The sequence below is a fragment of the Emiliania huxleyi genome, assembly GCF_000372725.1.
Source record: "Emiliania huxleyi CCMP1516 unplaced genomic scaffold EMIHUscaffold_68, whole genome shotgun sequence".
In the NCBI taxonomy this organism is placed as follows: domain Eukaryota; phylum Haptophyta; order Isochrysidales; family Noelaerhabdaceae; genus Emiliania; species Emiliania huxleyi.
This window is the reverse complement of record NW_005196900.1, coordinates 479,320-501,450: the sequence shown is the minus strand read 5'-3', so window position 1 is coordinate 501,450 and position 22,131 is coordinate 479,320. Positions and strand designations below refer to the sequence as shown.

The 22,131-nt window shown below is 65.1% G+C and overlaps 7 protein-coding genes across 7 annotated transcripts; 4 read left to right on the top strand and 3 right to left on the bottom strand.

Moving 5' to 3' along the window:
- Nucleotides 1-651: 651 nt before the first annotated feature.
- EMIHUDRAFT_105460 (hypothetical protein) lies at nucleotides 652-2,187 on the bottom strand (the record flags this gene model as incomplete). The annotated part of the gene is made up of 1 exon (XM_005762440.1): nucleotides 652-2,187. One exon carries the CDS (start codon nucleotides 2,185-2,187, stop codon nucleotides 652-654), a length of 1,536 nt encoding a protein of 511 aa, XP_005762497.1.
- A 2,368-nt stretch (nucleotides 2,188-4,555) lies between these two features.
- On the top strand, nucleotides 4,556-5,425 carry EMIHUDRAFT_105459 (hypothetical protein; the record flags this gene model as incomplete). Its single annotated transcript, XM_005762439.1, has 2 exons — nucleotides 4,556-4,619; nucleotides 4,794-5,425. 2 exons carry the CDS (start codon nucleotides 4,556-4,558, stop codon nucleotides 5,423-5,425), a joined length of 696 nt encoding a protein of 231 aa, XP_005762496.1.
- A 463-nt stretch (nucleotides 5,426-5,888) lies between these two features.
- EMIHUDRAFT_216240 (hypothetical protein) lies at nucleotides 5,889-7,016 on the top strand (the record flags this gene model as incomplete). The annotated part of the gene is made up of 4 exons (XM_005762438.1): nucleotides 5,889-6,029; nucleotides 6,296-6,334; nucleotides 6,408-6,563; nucleotides 6,870-7,016. 4 exons carry the CDS (start codon nucleotides 5,889-5,891, stop codon nucleotides 7,014-7,016), a joined length of 483 nt encoding a protein of 160 aa, XP_005762495.1.
- A 387-nt stretch (nucleotides 7,017-7,403) lies between these two features.
- On the bottom strand, nucleotides 7,404-8,207 carry EMIHUDRAFT_216239 (hypothetical protein; the record flags this gene model as incomplete). The annotated part of the gene is made up of 5 exons (XM_005762437.1): nucleotides 7,404-7,432; nucleotides 7,627-7,654; nucleotides 7,733-7,782; nucleotides 7,857-8,004; nucleotides 8,070-8,207. The coding sequence occupies 5 exons, from the start codon at nucleotides 8,205-8,207 to the stop codon at nucleotides 7,404-7,406; spliced, it is 393 nt and encodes a 130-aa protein (XP_005762494.1).
- Nucleotides 8,208-14,623: 6,416 nt separating this feature from the next.
- EMIHUDRAFT_437999 (hypothetical protein) lies at nucleotides 14,624-15,398 on the top strand (the record flags this gene model as incomplete). Its single annotated transcript, XM_005762436.1, has 2 exons — nucleotides 14,624-14,800; nucleotides 14,849-15,398. Coding segments are annotated over 2 exons (499 nt in total), but the record flags the coding sequence as incomplete, so codon positions are not given.
- A 2,146-nt stretch (nucleotides 15,399-17,544) lies between these two features.
- Nucleotides 17,545-18,654, bottom strand: EMIHUDRAFT_311819 (cytochrome c1; the record flags this gene model as incomplete). The annotated part of the gene is made up of 4 exons (XM_005762435.1): nucleotides 17,545-17,641; nucleotides 17,712-18,178; nucleotides 18,303-18,524; nucleotides 18,577-18,654. 4 exons carry the CDS (start codon nucleotides 18,652-18,654, stop codon nucleotides 17,545-17,547), a joined length of 864 nt encoding a protein of 287 aa, XP_005762492.1.
- Nucleotides 18,655-18,964: 310 nt separating this feature from the next.
- EMIHUDRAFT_216233 (hypothetical protein) lies at nucleotides 18,965-21,100 on the top strand (the record flags this gene model as incomplete). The annotated part of the gene is made up of 4 exons (XM_005762434.1): nucleotides 18,965-19,309; nucleotides 19,381-20,220; nucleotides 20,384-20,567; nucleotides 20,649-21,100. 4 exons carry the CDS (start codon nucleotides 18,965-18,967, stop codon nucleotides 21,098-21,100), a joined length of 1,821 nt encoding a protein of 606 aa, XP_005762491.1.
- Between the last annotated feature and the right edge of the window lie 1,031 nt (nucleotides 21,101-22,131).

The following is a 22,131-nucleotide window of genomic DNA, read 5'->3' as shown; positions in this document are numbered from 1 at the left end:
TTCTTGGGGGGCAGTCACATAGCAGTCTGCTGCGGCCCCAACACGCAAGTTAATGACCAGCATTGCTGCCGGGGGCATTCGAGCCGCCACAGCCGGTGTGCGGCTGTGCACTGCCACCTGCCCGCGGCTACGCACAATGTGCGCTCGCATTGGATGAGCCCTGCTGATGGACCTGCGTCGCCTAGCTGCACGAGAGCAATGCCGCAGGCGGCGGCCGTGGCATACACTGCGAGCACACTCGGTGCAGCTGCGAGGTGCAGCAAGAGCACGTCGTTCCTGGCTGCCTCTGATGCCACTCTCGCGGCTTGTAGCGCGTCACTCGCGCTCTCCAGGAGCTATGGCGGGCGCATGTGTTGGGGCTGTGTAGCCTGTGTTTGGCCGGTTCTGACCCCGGCCGTTTACTATCAGTACCATGCCTGGGCCACAATAATCGCACACGGGGAGCGGCTCAGGGACCCAGTAAGCCGCGGAATCGCCAAATGTCACAACCCGGCTCACCCAGGGCTGGACCTAGTCAGGACTACCCCAACCGCCCCATCCGGCCGCCTCCCTTGCCGCGCCGAGGTTGGGCGCGCGTGTGATCACACCGTGTGGTGCGCGGTGCGCGACACGTTTTGTTTGAATATTCCACCGACGGGACCGTGCTTTCTTTCATGGCGGAACGGCGGCCAAGGGCCCGGCCGCCGCGTGCCGTGCCGTCTCCGCGTGTATCGGCCGCCCGAGGGCGCGCAGCGCGGCCAGACACAGCGCGTTTCCCTCTGCGTGCGCGGCCGGGTGCCCACCAGAGGCGACGGCAAAGAGGGAGACCGACTCGTGGAACTTATCCGCGTCGACGGCCGAACCGAAGACGGTCGTGCTGGGAGCGCCCTTCTCGAGGAGGTGCACTGCCGCCCGGGTGATCTCGAGCAGCCGCGGTCCCAGCGTCGGGTGGTGGAGCCACGCGAGTGCCGCCCCAGCATCGTGCAGCGAATACTCCGGCTTTCCTGTCGTCCGCACCTTGGAGTAGGCGGGCCAGATCCACCAGATCCAACAGGACCGCTTGCGGCCCGCCTGGATCTCGGCCAGCGCGTGCGCGTAGCCGCTGCGCGCCTGCGCCTGCGCGCGCACGGCGAGGTCCAGCGCAGAGGGCCGCTGCTCGGGCGAGAGCGCCGCCACGCCGCCGCCGCCGCCGCCGCCGCCGCCGCCGCCGCCGCCGCCGCCGCCGCCGCCGCCGCCGCCGCCGCCGCCGCCGCCGCCGCCGCCGCCGCCGCCGCTGCCCCCGCTGCCCCCGCTGCCTCCGCCTCCGCCGCTGCCTCCGCTGCCTCCGTTGCCGCCGCTGCCGCTGCCGCTGCCTCCGCTGCCGCCTCCGCTGCCTCCGCCTCCGCCTCCGCCAACCCTCGCCCACCCTCGCCGGGCTGCCGCGAGAAGGGCTTCCCGCTGCGCCGGGCCGAGGTCGCTCGGTGCGTACCACCTCTTCTGGCCGGCGTCCCACCTGGCGCCGAGTGCCTTGGCCGCCTCTTTGTGTTTGTAAGGGCACTCGATGTACTGCCGCGCGCCGCGAGCTCTGACGCCGCCGCCGCCGCTGGGAGCCGCGGCGTGGCTCCGCTCCCCCAGCCAGCCGTCAAAGAGACGCAGCGCACGCTGCAGCCGCTGGTCCTCGCCCTCGCCCGCGGGCAGCCTCTCGCACGCCGACATGCCCTCGACGCGAGAAACGTAGGCCTCGTGTGCCGGCCACACTGCCGCCTCGACGTACTCCCGCGCGTCCCTGTAGCACTGCGTTGGGAAGTCACCCCTGCCGTTCTTGCGAGCTTGGCGGCGTGTCGCCACGAGCTCCTTGCTGCATTCGACCCACAGGATGTGATCAAACAGCTGCCGCGTCTCCGGCAAACAGTCGAGAAGCAAGTAGCCGTCGACCACGACGCATGCGCAGCACGAGCGGGCGTCGAGCAGCGATGCGTGCAGCTTTGCAAAGTCGGTGAACTGAGGGCCCTCCCACGTCTTCCGCCCATCCGGCAGCCGGTTGTGGGATGAGCGCCGCCGGTGATTGTCCTGCTCGACGTGCTCAACGCTCACAGTTCTCGCGAGCCGCTGCACGAGTTGCCTCGCGAGGGTCGTCTTGCCCGAGCAGGACGCCCCTGTGATGGCCACGACGAGCGGGCCGCGGCTCGCTTCGGAGGCGGAGGCGCGCTGGCGCTTCGGCTCGTTCATCGGCGCGTCTGTATATTGCCTCGGCGTTGTTGTTTGTGAATTCCCTGTGTGGGTGCCGTCCTCCCATTCCTCCCTTCCACGCGCCCCTCAGGAGCTTAGGTAGAGTGGATGGAGCGTCCCAGACGCCTCGCTCGGTGCCTCCCACCGGCGTGAAGACCATCCGGATCAGCCCAGTACGCCCTCCGGGCGAACGGTCCCCGCGATGGCCCACGGTCCTCCGTCGCCTGGTTGGTCGAACCCCCTGCCTCCCTGTTGACCCCCCAGACAATCTCTCTCTCTCTCCCCCCCCCAGTCCTCGTACTCGACCATCAAATAAAGTCAAAAGGTCCACCACCGCCTCCAGCCTCCACCTCCACCGTCGAGCCGCGATCGCTGCCGCGGCCCGCGACGCGCGCGTCGACTCGAGTCGGAGAGCCGCGCCGCACCAGCAACAGCATCTGCACCAGCAGCAGCACCAGCAGCAGCACCAGCAGCAGCAGAGAGAGGCGCCAATTTTGAGGTTGCCCGAGACAGCCTGGAAATGGCCCCGCGTTGTAGCCCCGGTGCCGGCGCCTCACATCTCAGCATCGAGGGGCCGGTTCCACACACACACAGACAACTCTAACACTCACACGTCATTTGGGGCCTGTCTCTCTCTCACACACAGACACACTTTCTTTCTTTGCGAAAATGTTCTTCTTTATCAAGTGTATTCTTTTTTTGCTTGGGCGGACCTCATCACGGGGTAGGTAGGGTAGGTCTGGGCCCTCCCGTCGGGGTTTTCCCTCTCTTCACGCTGGAATTTTCACAGCAGAAAAAGAACATTTCCGGGGAAATCACGATGTCAAACGTCCCCAAATGGGTGATCTGATGCTTGTAGGGCCTGAGAGTGGCCTGCCATGTCACAGGAAGGACTGTGGTTGCAGGAGAGTACCTTAGGCTGAATATACTTTTCCTCTCGCACCCCGTCTCTTTTCCTTTCCTTTTTTCTCTACAGCACCCTCTCTTTTCCTCTCTATTTTCCCGGGGAAACCATCAAATTTTCCGGGCTCTGAGCCGAGTCTGAGGCTGGTTTGGGGCCAAAATCAGCCAAATCGGCAAAATACCGGGTATTTTGCGGGTATACCTGGAAAATACCCTGCGACCGCCTGGCTGGGTATCGTGCCGATTTCCTCAATTTTGCCTCAGATTTTGCCCCAGACCAGCTCTCAGACTCAGGGAAACTCGCGAGTTTCCAGAATGGAGCACCAAACACCCTCTCTCTGTTTTCCCTGGAAATTTCCGGAAACGCAAAGTGCTGGGGACCCTCTGTTTTCCTTTTTGTTTTCCGGAAAAGTATATGCAGGCCAAAGAGTACCACCACCCATCACTTTAGTTGGTATAGTAAAGAAAGAAAGAAAGAAAACAGACAACCCAAGGGAGGGATGGGAGGACGGCACGCCGCCACCACACAGGGATTTTAAGGAGAGGTGTGTGGTGCGCTAGCCGTCGCGGCCACCCTAGGGAGTCTGCCTCTTCCTATCTCTCTTCGCAGTCTCTCGCCGATTCTCGCTGCAACCTTCATGCCACCTCGCGGTCGTCCCACTCTCGTCGTTCTCTCCCTTGTCATTTCCTCCTCTGCCGCGTCGTTCTCTTCTGCCTCGTCCTGTGACGCCGCCGCCTGCCGGTCCCTTGTTCTCGCGGCTTCTTTCGCCTTTCGGCGCAACTCCGTCCTCCTCGCGGCGTATCCTGGCCCCTCGAGTCTATCGAGCTCCCCTCGCGCAAGGACCACATTTCTGACTCCCACTCCGATCATTTGTCTACAGGTCATGTTGTTACTCAGGTCCACTCTCTCTTCGAACACTCGTGCCTCTACGGATGATGCCGGCGCTGGGGTCCCCTTCGGATGCATCGTGACATCTGACAACTGGATTTCCACTGGTTCGTCCTCCTCGGAGTCGTCTTCCCCCGCTGCCTTCCGCTCGGCTCTACGTTCGGTACGTTCGGCGTGGCTCACCCTCCATGCCGTGAACAGGCGCTTTATCCACCCTATATTCTTCTCTCGTTCCTCTGCCCGTGCCTTGGTCTTGTCGTTGTTTCGCACCCATGTCTGTATGGCAATCGAGGCTGCCTTCCCCACTACCTGTAGTTCACTCGTCACCTCTCCCGCGAGCTCCCTTCTCTTTCCTTAGTTGGTATAGTACCCCACCTTCACCCATCCCATGATTTCTTTTTTAGTTTCCCATAAGTAGGGTAGGTAGGTAGGTAGGTAGGTAGGGGCACCGCAGGGGCCGGTCAGGGTGCGTCCGCCGAAGCAAAAAAAGAATACACCCTTCTCATGTTCAAATGCGGCTGGCGAAAGGCTCGAAGGCGGGCTCCCCTGACGGGGGCCAATCAACGGAGCAGTGTCATGGGCGCCCAGGGCTCCAAAATGCCGTGTCCGACGCTGAACTACTTCTCGATCTGCGGACGAGGTCTGCGTCCGACGACTCCCATTCCTCTGCACTGAGTGAGACCGCGGATGGCGGCGTCGGCGCCACAGCATCACGTACCGAATTCCGTACCCCCCCACCCCGTCTCCGCACCTAGACACGAACCCTCCGCCGCGGGCCTCCGCCGCGATCACCGGCGCCCGCCCTCTTCCGCAGGCGAGCTCGCGCGCCTGATCTGTGCCCTGGGCGAGGTCGAGTTCGAGGACAAAACGTGGGCACCCGCGTTTGACGAGTCGGGCGGGTGGCGGCAAGGCTACCAGGCGATTGGGAACGCGTTCGGCTTCCCCGGCACCATGCCCGTCCTCGAGCACGGCGACCTCAAGCTCTTCCAGACGGCTGCGATCGAGTCGTACCTGGCCTCCATCGCGCCAAAGGTCTTCCCTGGCCTGACGCCGGCGCAGAAGGGGAAGGACATGATGTTTGCGCAGATCAAGGCGGACATCAACGCCTCGACCGAGAGCCTCCTCTTCAAGAAGATTGACGGGCCCGCGCTGACGGAGATCTTGGAGAAGTGGTACCCAATTTTGGAGGGCCTGCTTCCCGAGTCGGGATTCGTCAACGGGCTCGCGACGCCGACCATGGCAGACCTGGCCGTGCTCGTGATCGCCAAGGGCTGCATGCCCTTCCAGGCCGCGCCCAAGCTCGCGTCCTTCGACACGGTGAGCAAGTACCCCAAGATCAAGCGCGTCGCCGACGAGACGGCCGCCTTCCCGGCGATCGCAAAGTTTCTCGCCGCCAGCGAGCACAAGACACTGACGGCCGACCCGTTCGGCATCATGGGGTCGTAGGCCAAGCGTCGGGGCGCAGCCGCCCGCCCCCCCAGCCTAGGGCGACAAGGCAGGGAGGAGGACGTGAGTCCGACCCGGTTTGTCACAGCGCCTTCGATCTTGACCTTCCCCTGGCGGCTGCACTTTCTGTGTTGTGATCCTGTAGCATAGGTGACTAGCTAGGTGTCAACGTTGTCAAGAGGGAGAGGGGAAAGAAAGAATACATAGGGTGGGATGCCTCACTGCCTCAGACGCTGCTGCTGCTGGCCTGCCTGCTGCTGCCGCCACCACCGCGGCACCGCACACACGCTCACACGTCACAGCACACAGGCTCAAAGGCAGCGCGACCGCAGAGGGATTTTGAGGAAAGAGTGGGTGGTCGCCCATGTTAGCCCTCGGGCGTCTGGGCCTTCGACGAAAAAACGACATTTTTTTACAGGCGAGAGGCCGCGGACCGAGAACGCTTCTCACCTTGAAACGCCTGATGGTCCTCGTCCGCACTCTCACCAACCGTGACAACCTTTTCTTTACCGGCGTGACCGCGACGGCCGCGAGCGCGCTCTCCGCCGTCGGGACGCGCCTCTCATGGGCGCGCGCGGAGCCTCCGCCGCCTCCATCCTCGTCGGTGTGGCGGCTGGTCCCCGTGGCCGCGCGCTCCCTCGTCTCGGACGCGCGAAGAGCGCTCCCGTTCAACGCCGCCTCGCTGCTGCTCGGCGCCGCCGTCGGCGCCACCGCCGCCACCGCCGCAACTGCGGCCGTCCTCTTTGCGCAGCGGGAGCGGCGGGCGCGAAGAGTGCGCCTCCCTCAGCCCTTCTTGGCTGTTAACACGGGCGGGGCGGCGGGGGCGTCGAGCGCTCACAGCCCCTGTCCCCCCACCCCCACCCCTCGCAGAGCTCGCGCCGGATGCGAACCGCCCTCGCCGAGTCCCTGGTGAGCGCAGAGCCTGGGGGCGCCGTGAGAGGGGGGGGTACCAGATTGCCATCTCGCGCCTCGCCAATCGCAGGCGGACGAGGCCAACCGGTCGGCCGCGCAGCCGCTGCTCTCGCCCTCGCAGCGCTCCGTCCTCGTGCAGGTCCTGCTCCGATGGCTCTCCGCCACGCCCGCCTCTTTTGACGGCCCCGCTCCCTTCTCCAAGGGTGCGCGCCTCGCAACAAAGCAAGTGGGGGAATGAAGGATCCCGACCGTCGCCCGTCCCAACTCCGCAGGCGCGCCGCCCGAGACGCGCGCCGCCGCGCTCCTCCTCGCGCGCGTCCACGCCCGGCTAGCCCTCGCCCGCTTGCACGAGCCGCCCTCTGCCGCCCCCGCCGCCCCCGCCGCCCCTGTCCCCGCCGACACCGACGCGGCCGCTGTCGCGGGCGGCGCGCCTTGCGCGGAGGCGACGGCGTGCGCGGCGGGCTGCGGCGGCGGCGGTTGCGCGGCGGGCGAGGGCGCCGGCGACGCCCTCTCGCACGAGGAGTCGTGCAAGGTGTGCTGGGGCGCGCGTGCCAACACGATCTATGCGCCGTGCGGGCACGTCGTCGCTTGCCTCGAGTGCACCGCGCGGCTGCGCCGCCTCTGCTGCCCCGTGTGCCAGGCGAACGTCAGCGACGTGATCCAGCTCTTCACCACGTGATGCCCGGGCGGGGAATGCCGAGGGGGCGAGGCTGTTCCGCCCCCCTCCCACTGGCACCCTCGCACACGGCCGACAAAGCCGCCTGTGTTTGGTTGCACGGGCCTTCTACTGGGCGCGCAGCCGGGGCCTCTCTAACCGCCCACCATGCATGTTTGGTGAAGTCCCGGGAGCGACAGCTTCGATGACGATGTTGTGTATAGCGGGGCAGATCTACGTCTGGGGGGGGGAGGGGCGTGTGACGTGTGTCGCGCAGCTCGATGAGCTTTTTTTGTGAGTTAAGTGCGTGTGGCGAAGGGGAGCGAACGCCCGCGCGCCCCGGCTGCATGCGGCATGGTTTTTCTAGCGGCGCCGGCGGGTACCGCGTACCGGGTAGCGGGTTTATTACGATTATCCACTCCCGGAGTGCCACTCGCGGACTCGAATACGTAGCTCGTGTCGTGTCGTCAAGGCACGGGGGTCGGTGCACGGCCCGGGGGCGGCTGCCACGTGCCAGGGCTGGCGTGTCGCACGGGAAGGTGTGGTGAGAGGCGGCCAGCCGCGGCCGCGGCGCCCGAGCGAGGGGCACGCTGCTGCTACACGAGCGGCCAGTCGCTGAAGGGCGTCAGGGGACCACTCGATTTCTTTGCCGCCACGAGGGCCTGAGACCAGGGAAAAGGGGGAGGGCGTCGGGAAACAGCTGTCGGTATGTAGATGCAGCGAGCGGCAGGTGCCTGAACAGAGTTGCCAACGACCATGCCAGTGACGAGAAGGCAGAGAACGAGCGTACCTGAGCGCGAGCGTTGGCCAACGGCTGGGCTGGCGACGAGGGAGCGGGTCGGCAGATGCACGACCGCGCCGCACCCGTCTTGTCTTCAAAGTGCTGCGGTCGCTTGTACTCGAGGGACGAGAAGCGCAGAAAGTACATTCGCAGCGCGTAAACCACGAACGCGAGCGCTGGTATGCTGAGAGCAATGCCAACCGACTGGATGGTGAACGAGTTGCTCGAGGTCTGCGGGAGCGCGCAAGGGCTAAGCGGGCACTACGGCTGCGTGCAGGTGGGCCGGCTATGTCTACCTGCAGGGCAGCACCAAGCACAGCAAGCGTCATCGACAGCTCATACCACATGAGGAGCGTGCGTTCGTTGGCAAAGTACGACCGCGGCTCCGTCCGCACAGGGAAGACGATGTCGGCTGGCGGCACGAATCCCAGCATCGTGGGCGCGGCCGCTGGAGGCGTCGCGCTGCCAAGCCTAAGTCACCCTGCCCGCCCCCCCTTGGCGTGCGCAGCGCAGTTCGCCGACGGATGAATAATCGTGCGTCCGCAAAATACACTTTTTTCAGTGTACTCTCTCTCTCAGTGTATGTAGCTCTTACGTTTTTTTAATGTACGTACTTTTAGCTTACTGGGAGAAAAGAGACTCTCTCTCAATGTATGTGGCTCTTACGTACATTCCCGGAGGAGGACTTTGGCCCCTCTCAGCTTTGCGCTGTGATTCTGTGCGAGTCTGTGTCTTGATTTGCACAAGAACCTAGCGTTGCTTTACTTCCTCCCTGCTAATAACCCGAACTTCGTTTCGGCCGCCGCAGCCCGATCCACCCGCCGCACCGCAGCGGTACCCAGGACCTGCTAAAGAAGTTCCATGCACGTCGCTGTGTTTGGTGGCTCTGGTTTCGTGGGAACGTTTGTGTGCCGAGCCCTGGTCGGCTGCGGCTGTGTCGTCTCCTCTGTGTCCCGCAGCGGGGATGAGGCCAGCCTCGGAAGCTCAATGCGGAGGCTCGACGGAGAGTGGACGTCCCAAGTGCAGTGGCTGAAGGGAGACGCTGCAACGGACCCCGCCGCTGCTCTGGCCGACGACGTGGACGCTGTCGTCTCATGCATAGGCGCCCCTCGCCCTCCCATCTCTTTCCTGCTCGTTCCAACGTGGGTCCCTGATCGCACCTTGCCCCGTCCGCAGGCTCACCGGGCGCCCAGCTGTTGTACGCCGACGCAAACGGTTGGGCCAGCGGATGGACATGGAGTCAAAGAAGCGAGTGCCAGTACGCTGACAACTTCCTTCCGAACGCGCGCCTGGCTGCGGCGGCAAAGGCTGCTGGCGCCCAGAGATTCGTTTACGTGGGGGTGAGCTCGGAGGCCGAATGGGGGTTTGGCGGGCCAAACCCGGGCCTTTACACCGGGAAGCGGTCCGCCGCGTTGGCCGCGCTGGAGGAATTCGGGTCGCAACAGTTCACCTACTTCGGGCCGGCCCGCGTCGTGGGCAGCAAGGCATGCCCTGCTGTGGAGCAGAGCCAGCTGGCGCACCGGCGATACTAACTCAGCGCGCCGCGAGAGGCGAATCTGGGCGACTTTGGAGGCGCAGTTCTCGAGCTTGCCGTCGACGATTGATGTCGGGTAAAATTGTCACTGCCGTCGGGGAAGGTCTTCTCTCAGCAGGCCGAGCGCCGTGGCGCTCGCCGCGAGTCGCGCGAATTTATCAGTGGGCCAAAACTCGCGATACCCCGATACTAACTAGGTGAGTGTTGGCAAACAAGACACAAAACGCCAGGCTACAGACTACAACATACCTACGACGATAGATGGGGTACCAAAGCAGTGTCTTCGGCCTGTGAGACGCATGCTCACCTGCCTCCTCGCCACCCTTTCACTGCAGCCGCCCGCCGTGGCCGATCGCGGCGCGATCGGCCGCCGACTCGCGATCTCCAGCTTTGCCACCGCGGCGGTGGCGTCCCTCGCATCGCCGCTCGCAGCATCGGCTGCTCCTCCGAAGCCCAAGCCTGTGTGGGCGCTGCCGAAGAAGAAGGACTCGCGGCCGCCTGGCGCCAACAAGTGTAAGATGGACAAGCCTTGCGCTGACGGGGTCGCGTCACAGCGGCGGCGGCCTTGCGGGATGCGGAGCTGCTTGATCAGTCGTTTCGCGCCTCTGTAGGCTGGTCTTAAATGGGATCCGGTGGCGCTGGGAGTGAAGGCGGCCGAGAAGAAGAGCTTCAAGGGCGAGATGAAGAAGGCCGGGACCTTCTACTACGGCACGCAAGGCGGCAAGAAGAGGGCAGCGGCCAAGGCGGCGACGAGACCTTCGCGGCTGCGCGAGCCGGTGCGCAGGGTCTTTGTGACCCGCCCGTGATCTAGCTTGCGACGTGCAGGCCTGCGCCTGGTCGACCGTCAAACTCGCGCTTGGTACGGGTCTATCCCTCAAGGTCTATCTTCCCCGTTGCCTGTCACCAGTACACGTCCAGAGAGAGATAAGAGTTCACCAGCTCAGTTCTCACTCAACCCAAAAGCTAACTTTAGATCTAAACACTAAAGAGTTGGGCGGGGACTTGCTCCTTTATACGACTCGTATTACCCATCCCCTAGTAGATGTGTCCGTTTTTATTGATTTAAGCGAAACCGAAACGCTTCCTGGCGGTGCCGGTGCGCGGTGGCGGCTGGCGGTGGCGCGCGCCCCTCGTTTGGTGGATGGTGGCTTCGCCAAGACTTTCGGCAATGGCATACCACATTTAATACCATTACCAATGGAGAACGTGGTTTGCGTTTATTGGGTCAAAATGACGGTCAAAAACATATGCCCTTTTCGCTCTGAAAGAGAGGGGCTGGGCAGGGTTACCCACTCGATCACCCACAGCCACACAGCCAGACGACGGGGTGAACGGTGAGGGTCCCAACCAAGGAGATATTTCTACTTGGAGCACTTGGAGTGCAGTCATCAACCTCACATCCAGGGCCGGGGAGCTAAGAAGCGCACCCAGCGGGCCAGATGATCGGTATCGGGTTACGGGCTAGAGAGCCCTAGCCCTGGGGGGTGCGCGTTCGCAAGGAAAGGGCCGTCAAGTAAACACGCCTACACGGTTCTGCGAGGGTTGGCTCCGCGCTCCGGGTTTCCCCTAGCAGCAGAACGCCCCCTCTACTCGGAGCTAGTAAACACCAGACATGGACACGTGACGACACACACTCCCACTTGGCGATGGCTTTCTACTCTCTGTAGCATCATCGCCGCCCAGGCCTCGCTAGCAGGGGCGTTCCGATGTGTTCCGATGTGTTACGACTCGCTCTCCACACCCCAGCCCCTCCGCAGTGTCACACGCTTTTGGTCGAAGGTAACCCCCCTCCCCCGTACCCCCCCCACCCCTTGGACGCGTCCACCCTCCGTCCAAAACTCACCTTCCCTCTTTTACATACATAAATTCTACCCTCTCCATCGTCGAGGGCGCAGGCCTCCCCTCGCGATCCTTCACAGCAGCTTTACACGGCCACTCTCTCTATCGCCGGCAGCAGATCGCTAAAAAAAGGTCCGGGGCGGGGTGGGTCGGAACGGGGGCGGGGTGGGGCGGGGTGGGGCGGGTGTTTGAGGGGAATTCAGACGGCGGCTCTTGAGGTCGACACGAAGCGAGCACGACGGCTTCTAAGGAAAGCCGTCGTCAACCAGGGGCAGCTCGCGCAGTCAGTTCTTTTCTGCAGGAGTCGCTTAGGTGACTGACTCCCGTGGTGTACCAACACAGTCCAGTGCGCGCCAGTACCGTGCCTATAGTGCTGCGGTGAGAGAGCCAGCGCGATGGTAAAATTCTTTTGAGAGGGGTGACTTGGACCACCAAGAATTGGCTAGGGCTGCAGAAGCAGCGTATCTCAGTCGTTCTTCACACGGCAACCGCAGAGCAGATTGTGAATGAGCTTGCCTGGAGCCTGCGGCGAGCGGGCGAGGGCGGTCGAGTGCACGGAGCTAAGTGCCTCACCGTCCTCGCAGGAGTCGCTTAGGCGGCTCCCGTGGTGGACCTGTGTGTGCCAGTGCGCGCCAGTCCCGTGTCTGGTGTTGTCAGACAGCGTTTTATTTTTTATTTTTCGTGCGGTGTGCCGGTGTGTGTGTGCTAGTCTGCGCCAGTCCCTCGTTGTGCCAGTGTGCTGTGCGAGAGGCCTTTATTCAAGAACTCCATTGGAACTCCATTGGTTAGGTTAGGATTGGTTACCGTGTTGTTCCTTTGCGCGCGACTCCTTGCGCCGTGTGTTTTCTTTTTGCTGGTGTACCTGTGTTAGTGCCAGTGCGCGCCAGTCCCGTGCCCAGTGTAAAAGAAAGAAAGAAAACGGACAACCCAAGGGAGAGGTTCTAAAATTCTTTTTGCGTGCCCAAAGAAGGGCTCGGAGGTGTACTCGAGTAGATGCCGAGCGAGACGTTGTCGCTCCCACCACGAGAATTCTTGAGCGCGAGCGTGCAACCCGAGCCCCGCAGCGAGGAGACCTTGCCCACGACCGCGCCCACGACCGCGAGCGAGGAGCGAGGCGCCGAGGGCCTGCAGCCACCCGAGTTGCACCAGCAGCCACAAAAGGGCGAGGTTGCAGCCACAAAAGGGCGCTCCAACGGTCCAGCAAAACGCTGGAGCTATGAGGAGGAGCGGCGGCTGCAGACTCTCGTGGACGCCAATCGTCGGTGTGGATGGGACGTGATCGCGCGAGATCTCGGCAGCGGCCGGACCGCGACATCGGTCCAACAGCACTATGCCATCATGGCTAAGAGGACTCAGCCTCCCAGCACTGCGCCGCCGCTACACTGCACTCCGCAAGCAGCCGCCTCGACCACGGCCTCAACGTCGCCGCCAGCGGCCTTGGCGGCCGCCGCGAACGGCTCACACGCTGCCGACGCGTCACCCGCGGCACCGCAGCCAGCCGCGCCGGGCGGCCCGCTCATTCCACCGGCCGCAAGCCAGCCGGCCGCAGCCGCGGACACGCTCTCTCGCGATGGGCGGCCGGCTCATCCCACCGCCGCTGCTGACCCTGCTCATGCTGTCGCTGTGGCTGCCGCAGCCACATCGAGCGGCGGCCCTGCGGCTGTCGCAGAGAGCAACGGCCCTTCGGCCGCAGTCCGCGGCGGCGCTGCGAGCAGCGGGCGGAGTGGTGAGCGGTGGAGCAGTGACGAGGAGGCGAGGCTTCGGCACCTCGTGGCGACGATCGTGCCGCGCCGGTGGGAGACGATCGCGCGGGAGCTCGGCAGCGGCCGCACGCCGGCCTCGGTGCGCGCGCCACGTCGCGCTGCTGCCGCCGCCCGGTGCCGCCTGCCACCGCGCGCTCACGAGCTCCCTCCGCCGTGCACCAGGTGCAGCAGCACTGGGCGAAGGCGATGTTCAGCGGCGGAGGCGGTGGCGACAAGAGCTGGTACGGCGTGCGCGGTGGCCCAAACCCCGGCGTATGCAGCAGCTGGGACGCGGCGCGCAAGCTGTCGCACGGAGTGAGCGGCGCGCGCGTCAAGAAGTTTGCCACCGAGGCGGAGGCACGCGCCTTTGCGCGCGTGCTCACGCCGACGCAGGCGAGCGAGGCGCTGCTGCTGGCCGCGGCGGCGGCGGCCCACGTCTCGGAGGGCGGTTTGGCCGGCTCCGAGGGGGCGCTTGCCGGCCTGCAACCCAACCTTGCCTCTCAAGCGCCGGCGACTTCTTCTCCCGCCGCTGCCGTGGCGCAGGAGCAGCAGCGCCAGGAGCAGCAGCAGCCACAGCCTCCGAAGCCAGCATGGCCAGCGGCGTACCCAGTCGTTGTGACCAAGATTGCGTCGGAGGCGGAGCTGGCTGCAGCGGTCTCAGTCGCGGTGGCGGAGCCCTGCAACTCGGGCGAGGCGCTGCCACCCTCGCGGGGTGGGGCGGGCGCGGACTCGGACGGCGGCCGAGGGCGGGCCAAGGCGCCGCGGTGGAGCGCCGACGAGGAGCAGAAGCTCGCCCAGCTACTTGCGGCCAAGGAGGCGCGCGGCGGCTCCGCACACGCCCACCGAGCCCACCGCCCCACTCTCCGGCAGCCACCAGCCCCACTCCAGCCGCCCCCGCCGCCCACCCCGCCCTCTACCCTCCCCGCGCGGCAGGCCACAGGGCAGACGTGGGGCGCCATCGCTCGCGAGCTGGGTGCGAGACGCGACTCCCGCCCTCGAGGCGCGCCGTGCCCCGCGCGCCCCCCCACCCCTCCCGTCTCATCTTTCCAGGTACCAACCGCACCACTACGTCGGTACAGCAGCACTGGGCAATCATGAACGCCAGGAAGCAAAAGGAGGCCACCGCACCCGCCGCACCCGCCGCGCCAGGCGACACGGTCGCGCATGCGGCTCCAGATTTGGCATCGTCAAGCAGGGAGCCTAATACGCTCGCCTCAGCGGCCGTCGTCGGCCGTCCCTCTGCGCTGCCGGACGGGGCCGGCGCCACAGCTAGTCCCGGTGACGACGCCGTCGCCACCACACCCGCTGCTGCTGGCCTTGCCGCCGACCCCGCTGCTGCTACTGCTGCTGCTGCTACTGCTGCTGCTGCTGCTGCTGCTGCTGTTGCTGTTGCTACTGCTGCTGCTGCTGCTGGCGCTGGCGCTTCTGGGGCGGCCGGCGGCAGCAGCGGCGGCGAGGCGGGCTCGACGATGGCAGCCAGCAGCGGCGGGGTGGCCGACGCGCAGCGCCAGCGCTCCGGGTCTGCGCGCTGGAGCGGGCAGGAGGAGGCGCGGCTGCAGGAGCTGGTCGAGCGACAAGAGGGGGGGTCGAGCAACTGGCAGGCGGCCCCCACGGCTCCGCGTGTAAGCGGCCCCCTCCCTCCAGCCGTCGGAGCGCTGCCACGGTGCGCCCTTAGGCGATTGCGGCCGACCTCGGGGGTCGAACGGCCACCGGCGCGCAGCAGCACTATGCCGCCATGGCCAAGCGCGCGGGCGGCGTTAGCTCGCCGGTGGAATCGATGGCCATGGACGACCGCCCGTGCGAAAAGGACGCGCTGTGCACGCGCGGCTACAGGCACCTGGGGCGGGGCGGGCCTTGTTCGCGCAAGCCGCGCCTCAAGCGAGCGCGGGACGAGGCGCGCGCCCTCGCGAACGTGTCGGCGAGTCGAGACGCTCCTCTCACCCCACCCACCTCTCCTCAGGCTCCCGACCCCGGCGACGCTGGAGAAGCTGGGGCGGGCCTCCTCTCGCTGGATCTGGGATCGCTCGACCCTCTGCCAGAGCCCATCGATAGTCCGCCCTTCTCGCCCTCCCCGGTCGGGTCGCCACGAGAGGCTTCCGTCTCGGCGGCCGGCGCTTCCTGGGAGGGTCGGGATTTGGCAGCGGCGAAGGCCGACGCGGCGGCACCAGCGGAGGAGCCCGCGGCGAGCTTTGCGGCCGCAGCCGAGCCAGCAGCCGAGAAGGCCGAAGCCGCGACGGCGCCCAGTCTCGGCCCACAATCGGTCGAGGTGGGTTAGTGGCTAGCGCGGCGGACGTCGCGAGGAGTCAGCAAGGCAGACAGCTCCTCCATGCAGAGCCGAAGGCGAAGCCCCGCGCGGAGGAAGAGCGAGACGGGTACCGCGACTGTGTCTCAGTCTGGCGCTAATCTCGCTTCGTGATCGTGTCGGGGGTGTATGCCTGCTGCCCGCTGTGCCCTGGTATCCGCTGTCGCGTGGTTGGTCTGTGAAGCGTGAACAGGCACAAGCTCAAGGGAAAACCGTTCCCCGCGCGTCAGCACTCCCCTTCCCGCCGAGCACCGACCCGAAAAAGCGTGTCTCGAGTTTGTTGCAGCCAGCGCGCGCTGCCGGGACGCACCGCTTGCTGGATCTGTGCACTCCCTGGGACCCAGGGAGTGCACAGATCCAACAGGAGTGAGTAGACTCGACGCCGTACTCGAGATGGAGCTGCAGAAAGTACGCCGCCGAGCGTGACACCGAAGGCGTCCCGTCGGAGGTGATGGAGTGTGAGACCTGAGGCTGCGGAGGTGACGCCTGAGGTACCGGCCCGTGTACGGCGACTCAGCCGGCCACCGCCACGGGCTCAGACGAGACTTGTCGACGCGTTACGGCTCAGCTTCACCGTGGTTGCACAAGACCCGCACCCGCTCCCACTCCGGCGTGGGGAGTGCCAGGCGGGGCGGCGAGCGGAGATGGAGAGGGCGGTGCTTCGTTGTTGCGCGAGAGCGGTGAGAGCCAGTCTCCGAGGTCGTCTTGCTCCATAGGATTCGAACAATACGAGGCACCCGCGGCACGGCCCCGCTGTCGGCTCTCGCGGGCTGCGGAACCGGCCCCAGGACGGGCCGGTCCGGGCGAGTGTGACAGCTCCTGCGCTAGTATGGGCACCCTCTATCACAACACTACTGATTGGTCATTAGAGCTGCCAGGGATAGCGTCAGGAGCCGGTAGGAGTCAAAACCCCTCATATTTGAGACATCGTGTCCCATATACTCGCACAACGCGAGCCGGCTCCGGCTCAGGTCAGAGGGCCCAGCGACTCGTCGGTTGGGTGTAAACGGGCATTGCCTGTGGTCTTCAACGCACAAAGGGTGTGAATAGAGCTCTCTCAATCCTTCTGAGCACGAAGACCACTCGAACTCTTCTGCAGACTCTAGTGTTTCCGGTTTTCATAAGCTGTGAATAGTTATTGCGCCCGCCGCAGCCCGCCCTATTCACCTGGGTTTCGCCAGGCCACGAGAGCCCTGTGGAAGAGCCCAGCTGGCATGTTCTATCGCCCGGGTGTCGGGCTGTCTGCATACAGACGTCTCGTCGCCGTGGCCGACGCATGGCTGGTCCGACGTGTGGAGGAGTTTGACCTCAGCCAGGCCGTCGGTGTCGGCGGGCTGACGGCGGCCGCCGGAATCGCGATTCGCTCTGCCAGCTGCCAGCAGCCTCGTGTCGCCGCTCTCGTTGGCGCAGCAGCAGCGATTGACCTTTGCGCCGTCGCTCGACGGCGTCACCGCCCATCCGACCCGCGCAGCTCCTGCAGCTCCTGCAGCTCCTGCTGTCAGTCTTCTGCTCTCACGCACCTCACTCGCCGCGCGCGGATTGTGCGCCGCGCCAAGCAGAACACGTGCTCATGCAAACAATGCGAGAACTTGGTTGCGCCGCTTAGTGGCGGCGCTGCTTTAGAGGAAGCGGCAGCGTGGGAAGCAAAGCAGATGGAGGCGGCGCGGCATGCCAAGGAGCTGCTGCTGGCGGAGGTTGAGCGGCTAAGTGCAGCAAGGGCCCAAGGGCAAGAAGGGCAAGAAGAAGAAGAAGAATGTTGGCGTGGGCGATACGGGCGCCGCTAGGCTCAACGAGGAGTGCTGTGCAGTTAGAGAGCTCGTAGGACGTAGCGAGCTCGATTTTGATGAGAATTTGATGAGAAATATCTCAATTTTGAGCAAAAAACGCCAAAAAAAATCGGCGCCTGCGGCGGGCCAGCCTCCGGCGGCGCCTGCGGCGGGCCGCTGCCCAGACCCCGTTTACACCCGAGCTATGCCCCACGACCTGAGCCGGAGCCAGCCCACCGACCACACCGTCTTGAGAGGGGTTGAGCTGTCATCCGACTTCCGGGCCCACGTGCCTTGAAGTTTTATGTACGCAGAGATGCATTGCAGTATAGATGTGAGCCTTGTGGGAAATATGATCGCCGGCGAGCAGTGCCGCCGCCACCCGGTCCCATGCGAGAAGATCTCGCTAAAGTGACAAGACAGGCGAAATTCTGCGCGCCCAATCACACAAGGGAGTACTGCGAATTGTGGCAGCGAGAGCCGGCGGTGGGTTCTGACGCAAGGTGGTCCGGCAATGTACTCGGCGGCGCCGGGACAAGACCGGGGTGCGCGGCTCCCCTCCCCCGTGCCCCCCCCCCCCCCCCCTCTCTAATAAAACTCGAGCCGGCGCGTCTTGATTGGGGCCCACCGCACGCGCTTGTAGTACCAGGTGAAGCCAAAGAGCACCGTCAGGGTGAGCATCCACCTGCGCGCGCAGTCGGCCGCGGCTGGGCGGAGGGCGCGGGTGGCGGGTGGCGGGGCGACGCGGCGCGCACTTGACGCCCATCAGCTTGCGCTCGTCCGCCTCGGGCTCCGCCGCCCACGTGAGGAACGTGCAGACGTCCTTGGCCATCTGCGTGGCGGTGGCGGGCGTGCCGTCGTCGTACTCGACCGCGCCCTCGTTGAGCGGCATGGGCATGCCGATCCACGCGCCGGGGAAGTACGGGTTGTAGTACTGCGTCTCCCGCTCCGCGACGCCCGCGGGCGGGTCCTTGTACCCCGTCAGCAGCGCAAAGACATAGTCGGGCCCGTTGTGCCGCGCCTTCATGATGAGCGAGAGGTCGGGCGGGTAGGCGCCGTTGTTGGCGTAGCGCGCGGCCTCCTCGTTGGGGTACGGCGAGGGCAGGTAGTCGGACAGCTTGCCCGGCCGCTCAAACATCTCGCCCTCGTCGTTTGGGCCGTCCATCACCTCGGTGTCCTCGGCCATGGCCTTGACCTCCTCCTCCGAGTAGCAGACGTCCACCTGTCCGCGCGGCGTGCGGCGGTCGGGGGCCGCGGCGACGAGCAGGCGCGTGCCCCTGCGGCGCGGCGGCGGCGGCAACGCGGCGGCAGCATATGCGGCGGAGCGGGCGGCGGAGCGGGCGCACCAGGTTGCGGTACGCGATGCGAGCGAGGCCGTGGCACGAGGCGCAGACTTGTGTGTACACCTGGTGGCCTCGGCGGACCGAGGCCGCGTCGTACGACGACATGAACCCCTTGAAGTCCCAAGACTGGTGCGGCGCGTGGATGACGTCAGAGGCGTGCACCGTCGACACGGACGCGACAGCGACAGCGGTGCCGGCAGCGACCGCCGGCGCGAGCAGCGACGACTGAGCCAGGGGAAGAGGCGGTCAGACGGCACAGCGACGGAACGGGGCGCACAGTACTCTCTCTGCGCGCCTGTGCGCCGCGCTCGGCAATCTTCTGCAGCGCAGCGCGCATCGCCCGCGCGGAGGCCATCGCGCGCGAGCCTGTGTGGGGCACGGGGAGGGAGAGGCGGCGGCGGTTCTTGGTCGTCGGCGGCAGAGAGAGTGGCCGTGGCGAGGCGCGGGAGCAGAGCCGGGAAGCGCCTTTGTGCTGCGCCCTGCTGGTCGCCTCAACCCAAAACGAGATGACCAGCTTTGCCTCATCAGGTGTGAACACCAAACCGGCACCTTTGTTTGCTCATCGGGTGAGCTTGTGTGCCTGTGTGTCGCTCGAGCGTTCTCCTGTCTCGCATCCACCCATACCGCGTTGGTGTCCAGTCCTAGTTGATGCGGTCGTGACGGTGATGAGCACGGTGGACGGCGAGCGGTACGAGGTTCGGACTAAGAGACCGGACAGCACCGGCAAGATCCGAACCTTGGTTGTTCATCCAAGCAGCATCGTGGCCCTCTCCCTGTGCGCAGTCTGCGCAACGTTGGCGCCCAAGGCGACGAGTCTCGACTGCGACGTCTGCGGAAAGCTGTACTGCTCGGAGGAGTGCCAGCGCAGGGACCGCGACAACGGCCACGATCGCGAGTGCCGTCACCGCAGCGTTCTCTTGGAGGCCTTCCGCGACCGCTCTCGGCGCCTCGGCGATCTTCCGAGGACCTCATCTTTGGTAGCCGGCGAGTTGCTGGACCGCGCCTCACCTGTGCCTTTCTCATTGCCGACCTGAGAGGGCAGCGCCACCCTGTACTCCTGCTCTCCTTCACGCGGCGCGAGGGCAAGGAGCCCCTCTGCCGCTGTGACACAGTCGAGCAGTCCGAGGTGCGCCCACTCTTTGTGCGCATGCGATTGGCTGCGGGCGAATCCGGCATCATCAACACGGAGCGGATCATGGAGCGCAATCGTGTGTTTGGCGACAGCACCGCGCTCTGTTTTGAGATGGCCCAGGGCTGCAGCCTCGAGATGCGCGAGTACAGCGGCGGGTTGGTCTTTCAAACCACCAAGAGCATCAAGTCCTTTGATGAGATTTGGGCTCAATACCGGACCGACTTGCACTGGTTTGGCATGCGAGGGCACATCCGGTCAATGGAGCCGTCCGAGCGTGCGCAGCAGATCGCGGAGCTGGTTCGCGAAGGCATCGGCGGGTACGCCTATCGTCGCATGTTGTGGCCGACTGGGCGCTCTGCGCCACCGCTGGCCGAGAGGCAACAGTGGGTGCGGCGCTTGGAGACGCTTGGCTGGTTAGACACCCCGGAGAACACGCGGGAGACCGTCCGCCAGACCGGGAAGCGTTTGCCCGACGAGTACGACCAAGTCGAGGCGGACCTCGCCGCTGTCCGTCGCCGGCGTCGCCGCTCCGGAGGCGCGAGCGACGAGGCGCGCGTGATCGCCAAGGCCGGGGCGCTCCGCCATGACGGTGAGCAGGCCATGAACAGGGGCCGAGCGGCCGTTGCGCTCGACCGCTACCAGCAGGCGATCGAGCTCCTCCAATTTGCGTCTGAGCCTGCTGCGTTGACGTCGCTGGCTGAGCCCTGGTCTGACAGCCTGACAGCAACCCCCGGACAGCGCCTGACAGTGCCCGACAGCCTGACAGCGCTGACAGCACTTTCTCTGACAGTCTGACAGCACGTGTCTGACAGCCTGACAGCAGAGTCTGGCAGGCGAGGGGTTCCGTCGCTGTCAGGCCCTAACGTGACAGCCTGACAGCTGCCTGACAGCCCGACAGCACACAGTGGCCTGACAGCAGCGCTGACAGCCTGACAGCCTGACAGCAGCACAGGAGGCCAGCAGCGCAGAGTTTTTTGAGGAGATCCGTAAGCTGCTGGCAGATTTCAACGTCTCCATCCAGGAGGAGTCAAAGGATCGCAAGCTCCGCTTCCACGTCAAGCGGCTCATCAAGTCCCATCAGCAGCGGGGCGAGGATGTGGATGAGGAGCTCGACTTCTACATGGATGATGATGACGGTGACCACGCCCTTGCCCGCCTGTCACACACACACATAAGACGTGCATCCTCATCTCTCCCTCTTCTCTTTCTCTTCGCAGTTGCGGTGCTCTTCACCATGGAGGACAGCTCCAAGGTCTTTGCCATCGGCAACATTGAGCAGGTGGCCGTCGCCGACGGCACAGTAGACGCGCGCCGCGCCACTGGCAGCTCCAGCGCAGAGTACCTGCGCCAGCTCTCCATGAGTCAGCGCAGCAACGGGGTCTTCATCAACGACCCCAAGGGCCTCTTTATCCTCCGGTGGTACCGTGAGGTGAAGGGTGACGGGACCCCCCCAGACGGCCCGCGCTACCAGAACAGAGCGTGCAAGTACTACAAGCTGACGAGCGACAACGATGGGGAGGCCTTCCGCTGGACCAGCAACTACCAGATCATCAGCAAGGTGTACCTGAAGAAGCACTCCACCCTGCCTCTCTGCTATTCTCTCAGTGCGGCAGACAAGAAGATGGTGACGTCCACCATGAAAAAGATGGTGGGACCGGAGGCAGAGTAGAGGCTAGAGTATGTATGTGTAGTAGAGTCCTGCTGGTCTCCTCTTGATAGTGTCATAAGTGTGGCTGGTGTGTGTCAGAGCCTGACAGCACCCCGACAGCACCACCTGACAGCACCTGACAGCAACAGCCCACCGTCTGACAGCAGCAGCAGCCTGACAGCTCTGACAGCTCCGACAGCGTCTGACAGCAACACCCGACAGCTCCGACAGCACCCGACAGCTACAGAACCCCTCGCCTGTCAGACATGCACCCGACAGCACCCGACAGCACTGACAGCACCTGACAGCTGGTCTGACAGAGGCACCTGACAGTGCCTGACAGCTGCCCGACAGCCCGACAGATCACCTGACAGCACCTGACAGCCTGACAGCCAGGGCTCAGGTCGCTGGTGCGCAGCATGTGCTTGCGCGCCGAGGCCTTCTGCACTATGGGGAGCGTTAGCCAAGCGCTGGAAGATGTTGAGGACGCGTGCGACATCCTCTCTCACCGTTCTCTCGAGGCGCACTCGCACGCAGCCCTTGTGGCTGAGCTGGAGAGGGTCCGGAGACGTGCCGTAGACGTCGAGGCCGCTGCGGAGATAGAGCGGGAGGAGCGGCAACGGCTGGAGGCACGCGCTGTGGCGGCGCAGGAGGCGGCGCAGGAGGCTCGCGTGGCAGCGCGGCGCGCAGAGGCTCAGAGGCGGAGGGAGGCGGCCGAGACGAGACGGGCGCGTCGAGCGGAGCTCCGGGCGAGGGCAGAGGCGACGGCGCCTCGTGCGTCGACATCGGAGGGCGGATCGGACGATGCTCAGGCGGCAACCGCAGTGCCGGCAGAGGACGAGGTGGAGGAGTGCTGCATATGCATGGAGGCTGGAGAAATGCCGCAGTGCAAGCCGTGCGGGCGGCACTCCTTGCACGTCGCTTGTGTGATGGCGTGGCGGCAGCAGTGCCGAAGTCGCGATCGAGAGCCAACCTGCCCGACCTGTCGGGAGCCCATTTGAGCCAGGGGGGGTGGGGGGGGGGAGCGGAGAGAGCGGAGAGAGAGAGAGAGA